The following is a 5,490-nucleotide window of genomic DNA, read 5'->3' as shown; positions in this document are numbered from 1 at the left end:
TCCTACCCCCTCCTTCTTCCTCCTCCTCCTCCTCCTCATCCTCCTTCTTCTCCCACTTTCCTCATTCATTCCTATTCTCATCTCCAGAAAATAAAACCAAGATTATCACAATTTACTTCCTGTTTACCTGTACGGATCACTAATTAGACTACGTGAGTGATTGAGTTTACCTGAGAAAAAGATATACCTGTGAGAAAATGTACCTGGGGGAATTTACCTGAGAAAAGTTTACGTGAAAAGTTTACCTGAAAAGCCTAATTGTGTGTGTGGAATGTATATACTGAACAGGTGTGTGAAACTAATGGAAAATGTGACAAAAAGACTAACAGGTGAGGAAAACTGATCTGCAGGTGTGGAAAAATGATCAACAGGTGTGGGAAGAAGCAATAACCAGGTGTGAGAAGTAATTAACATATATGAAATCTAATAATAAGGTGTGGATAACGTGACCAGCAGGTGTGGAAAGTGGCGAACAGGTGTGGAACGTGATTAACAGATACGTACCTCATTAACGGGTGTGTGGAAGTGACTGACATATGTGAAAATTAAATAAAAAGCTCACAAAATAAAAGTAATTCAATAAACACTTTTCAGGTTTGGAAATCAGCGGAAGAAAACAGATTTGCAAAAGAGAGAGAGAGAGAGAGATAAAGGAAGAGGGAGAATTTGGAAGCATAGAAAAACAAAAACAAACAAAACAAGCATAAGAGGAAGAAGAATAAAAAGAAGAAGAAGACTCCGTGGGTGTGTGTGTGTGTGTGTGTGTGTGTGTGTGTGTGTGTGTGTGTGTGTGTGTGTGTGTGTGTGTGTGTGTGTGTGTGTGTGTGTGTGTACAAAAAACAAAAAAAACAAAAACTACCTAGGATAAAGACTTACACACACACACACACACACACACACACACACACACACACACACACACACACACACACACACACACACACACACACAATGCAGCCACACATAGTAATCACAGATGTCAACAAGGAAGAAGAGGAAGACACAAAAAATCCTCCTCCTCCTCCTCCTCCTTCCTCTCCTCCTCCTCATTCGACCCCCTCCTCAGACGACCCCCAGAGCCCCCTAGGAAGACACCCGTGGTTCAAGGGACACTAGGGGCTCCGGGGGGACTTGGGGAGGCAAAGCTCGTAACCAGTTGAATATTCCTACGTGGGAAACGACCAGACGACCCTCCTTTCTTCCTAACGACATGCAAATGAATCTACGACCCAAAGTGCGCAAGATGTCCACCTACGACCTCGGGATGAGTGACCCGTCCATCCATACTGGGTCGTTCGAGTCGCAGGTGAGTTGTTATGGTCGTTAAGCTCGTTTATTGTATATTTTGAAGGTTAATTGTGTTTTTTTTTATGATTTTATGTTTTTTTATTTGTTTATTTGTTTGTTTGTTTGTTTTTTGGTTTGGGAAAGGATGTTTTTTTGTTTTTTTTTTTAGTTTTTGGGGAGATATTTATGTGTGTTTAATCTCTCTCTCTCTCTCTGTCTCTCTCTCTCTCTCTCTCTCTCTCTGCTATTTCCAAAACCCACTCATTCCTCCCTTCCCTTTCTTTCCTTCCCCACGTAACACCACAACACTGCCTGTCTCCAAACAACACCCTTTCCCTCCCTCAGACAACACCACAACACCACAACACCACGACCCTTTCCCTCCCTAAATGGAACCACTAACCTTTCCACAACCCCCTATCTCTCACTCTCCCTCCCTCCCCCAGGTGACGCCAGAGGGCCAGGCAGAGGAACTGGAGGACCCTGAGCCCCCGCCCTGCCTGCACGGGGCCTTCCACTGGGTAACAGGCGACACTCAATACCTCACGGACTTTCTCGAACGGTGGCCTCTCCTGTCCCCAGTCCTTCCTCTACGCCTCCTCAACGCCATCCTGAGGACTCTAGGGGCGCCTCTGCTAGCCAACAACCCCTTCAGCGGCGCCCTTGTCCTCGCCGCCCTGCTGATTGAGGCACCCTTAGTGGTTATCTGGGGCACAGGGGCGCTCTTGGTTGCTTTTCTAACCGCCCTTCTTCTTCGTCAGCCGCAACATATCGTCTCCAGTGGTCAGGTCACGCAGCATGGCCTCCTCCTCGGGTTGCTGGTAGGGCACGCCATGCACTCTCGGCTCCCTGGTAATGGGCTTGTTAGTGGTGCGGCGCGGCAGGGTTCGGGTCTCGCTGGTGTGACGGCCTCTGCTCTCCTTCTTGGGGTTTTGGCGGCTGTTAGGTGAGTGTTGGGGTGTTTGGTGTGTTTGTGTGTGTGTGTGTGTGTGCGTGGGTGGCTTATACAAATCTGTGTCTTGTTTCCAATGTGTTGTATATAAAAGTGCTCTAATTTTCGTGTTCTTATGCAGTATCCTATTTCACAAATATCCTAATCTTATAATCCTAACCCTAAACTAACCTAAACTAATTCTTAAATATCGTAACAGCATCCTATCCACATGTCCTATTCCCAGCAGTGTCCCATCAGTATCCTATCCCAACAGTGCCCTAAGTATACTAACCTAACCTAACATTCCAACACTATCCTAACCTGTATCCTATTCCTTTCAGTGCCCTTAACCTTAAGTATCCTAACAGTATCCTATCTGGCTCTTAAATATCCTAGCAGTGCCCTAACCTAACCTAACCTAACCTAACCTAACCTTAAGTATCCTAACAGTATCCTATCTGGCTCTTAAATATCCTAGCAGTGCCCTAACCTAACCTAACCTAACCTAACCTAACCTAACCTAACCTAACTTAACCTAACCTAACCTAACCTAACCTAACTCTACCCGTCCCACAGTGTCCTTAGCGGCAATGCAGTGTCCACGCTTCTGTCCCAAACCAACCTGCCAGGCCTGACCATGCCCTACGTGCTCATTGGGACACCTCTCTGCGCCTCACTGGGCTTCAGGGATGTCGCGGAGCCCACAGGTGTACCGGATGTCACCGCCCTGCCCTCCGCCGCCGCCCCTGTTGTCTCTGTCCCAGCCACGCCCGTTCTAGTGGATGGTTTGGTTAATGTGACCGTCAGACCAACGTCACAGCATCTACAGTGGACTCTGGTGTGTGTGTGTGTGTGTGTGTGTGTGTGTGTGTGTGTGTGTGTGTGTGTGTGTGTGTGTGTGTGTGTGTGTGTGTGTGTGTATGTGTGTGTTATTTCTCCCTCTCTCTCTCTACTTCTAACCTCCCTCATCCTTGACTCCCCCCTAACCCCCCAGGTCCTACAGGGCGTGGTGCGAGGGGCAGGACAAGTGTATGGGTGTGAGGGCCTTGTGTCTTCGGGCCTTGTTTTCGCTGCTACGCTTGTCTTCTCCCCTACAGTCTTCGGCCAGGCCCTCCTTGGCACCCTCACTGGCGCCCTCTGCGGTGAGTGGCGCTGATGGGGTGTGGGTGATGGGGGTGTTGGTGATGGTGATGGGTACTGGTGAGGGTGTTAATACCTGTCTGTTAATCTATCTACCCATCTACACCCCAGGCACACTGCTGGACGAGCCGCCCTACACAGCTCTATACGCGGGGCAGTACGGGCGTCATAGCCTCCTCACAGCCCTGTCCCTTGGTGGGTTTTTCTTCGTGCTAAACACCTACTCCACTCTGGCGGGCGTGTTTGGCGGAGTCCTCGCCACGCTGCTCTTCCACGCCCTCAGGAAGGTAGGGAGGCACTGTTTTCTTTGATCGGTAGAAATTTGGTCACGCAGTAATAAACAAGGGTAATAATGTTTTGAAGGAGTTACCCCTATTTTGCTCTCGTGTTCTATGAAGAGTAAGGAGGCACCGTTTTCTTTGGGGTCTTAGGGGGTAATAAAATAATAGTGATAACATTCATTTGGTCAGGCATTAAATATCGTGGAAAATTATCTAGGTTTTGATCGGGTTCCCCTTATGTTAGTCTCCCACGCCCTCAAGAAGGTGAGGGACGAGGAAAACAGTCTAGGTTTTGAAAGAGTTTACCGTGTTTTGCTTTCGTGCTCTGTAGAAGGTGAGGCATCGTTTTCTTCCACATTTTTAGGGTAATACAGAGATAATAATAGTAATTTCGTCACGGAGTAGAAAAAAAAAAAAAAAAAAAAAGAGGAAAGAATTCGGTTTTAAAGGAGTTTCCCCCTACTTTGCTTCCGTGTTCTGTGGAAGTTTAGTATATATCGTTTTCTTCCTTTTTTAGGGAAACATAAAGATAATAGTAGTAGTTATTTGATCGCCGAGTAAAGGACGAGGGAAGATTTCTGAGCTTTAAAGAAGTTTCCCCCGATAAACCGAGTAACAAAGACGAGAAGGAAAACAATCATAGGCTATGTGAGCACAAGTTCCCGTTAGCTTCTCCCCCTTGCTCTACCCAATGTAAAGACAGTTTTCTCACACTTCTAGGGTAATATATGATAAATCTTAATTCTCAGGAACGCGTAAATATTTTTCTTAAGGTTATGAGAGAGAAATAAATAAGATAAATATAATAATTTTGTTTACACAGGCTGTAACAGGAGTTTGTGTGGATACTGACAGAGGGGAAAGCACAGGCTGTTCTCAGGTGGAAATATTCTGAGCACGCAAGTATTCTGAGGCGTTGTGTGGCCGTGGCGTGACACTGAAGGCCAGGCGGATCACCATGGCGGAGAAGCACCAAGTCCACGCACTCCACATTAATCTAAGTCAAGTAATACAATCTAACTATATGCACTGTCACTGTCTTGGAGGAAAACTGTGTGTGATTGATTGCCATTCAGCTAATTCACTGCTAGCCTCGCTCCTCCCCTCTCCACCGCCGGCAGACACAGTGCCAAAAAGATTCAAGATTCAAGAGGGGGACAGACAGTGGGGGTGAAATTAGAGGGGGAAGTAGGGTTGAGAGTTGGAGGGAACAGTTTTCCAGTGCCAAAAAGCCATTTACTTTACCTACCATATAATTACAACACTACTACTGTGCAATGTTTACCACAGTCAGTATAGGTCCGTTGCTGCCTCTCGTCTCAATAAGGGATGCTGTAATTTAAGACTGAATTATTTACACTTTACTTTATTTACACTACAATGACATTCCTACGATCCAGGTCCGCACACCCCGCCCGGCCGTTGTGTCTGTCATGGGCCACATCTGAATGTCACACCACGGCCACACAGCGTCTCAGAATGCTTGTGCTGGGAATATTTTCAGCCTAAAATGTCCCATACTTTCACCTCTGACTGTATCCAAAAGGGACTCGTGTTACTACCTGCTATTGAATTTTAAGTGTAGCGATAATTAATTAATACAGTCTCTCTCTCTCTCTCTCTCTCTCTCTCTCTCTCTCTCTCTCTCTCTCTCTCTCTCTCTCTCTCTCTTACGCATTCTAACTTTCTAAACATATTCCAACACCACTTATTAACATACTAACACCTTTTCAACTTCAACACCTATTCAAAACATCCTTTTCGACTCCCAACACCATTTCAACACCCTTCCCAACCTCTAACACCATTGTAACACCCTTTATAACTTCAACACCACTCCATCACCCT

General features: G+C 46.4%; 1 protein-coding gene across 1 annotated transcript in view; it reads left to right on the top strand.

Moving 5' to 3' along the window:
- Nucleotides 1-1,210: 1,210 nt before the first annotated feature.
- The window catches only part of LOC135092833 (urea transporter 1-like), a 5,163-nt gene continuing 883 nt past the window's right edge, over nt 1,211-5,490 (top strand). Inside the window, exons 1-6 of the mRNA XM_063991576.1 lie at nt 1,211-1,306; nt 1,734-2,233; nt 2,466-2,503; nt 2,851-3,059; nt 3,216-3,363; nt 3,473-3,648. Coding sequence (XP_063847646.1) covers nt 1,211-1,306; nt 1,734-2,233; nt 2,466-2,503; nt 2,851-3,059; nt 3,216-3,363; nt 3,473-3,648 — 1,167 coding nt within the window. The remainder of the gene's footprint in view (nt 1,307-1,733; nt 2,234-2,465; nt 2,504-2,850; nt 3,060-3,215; nt 3,364-3,472; nt 3,649-5,490) is intronic.

This window comes from Scylla paramamosain, chromosome 41 (genome assembly GCF_035594125.1).
Source record: "Scylla paramamosain isolate STU-SP2022 chromosome 41, ASM3559412v1, whole genome shotgun sequence".
Classification (NCBI taxonomy): Eukaryota; Metazoa; Arthropoda; class Malacostraca; order Decapoda; family Portunidae; genus Scylla; species Scylla paramamosain.
This window is presented reverse-complemented; position numbering and strand designations above follow the sequence as displayed.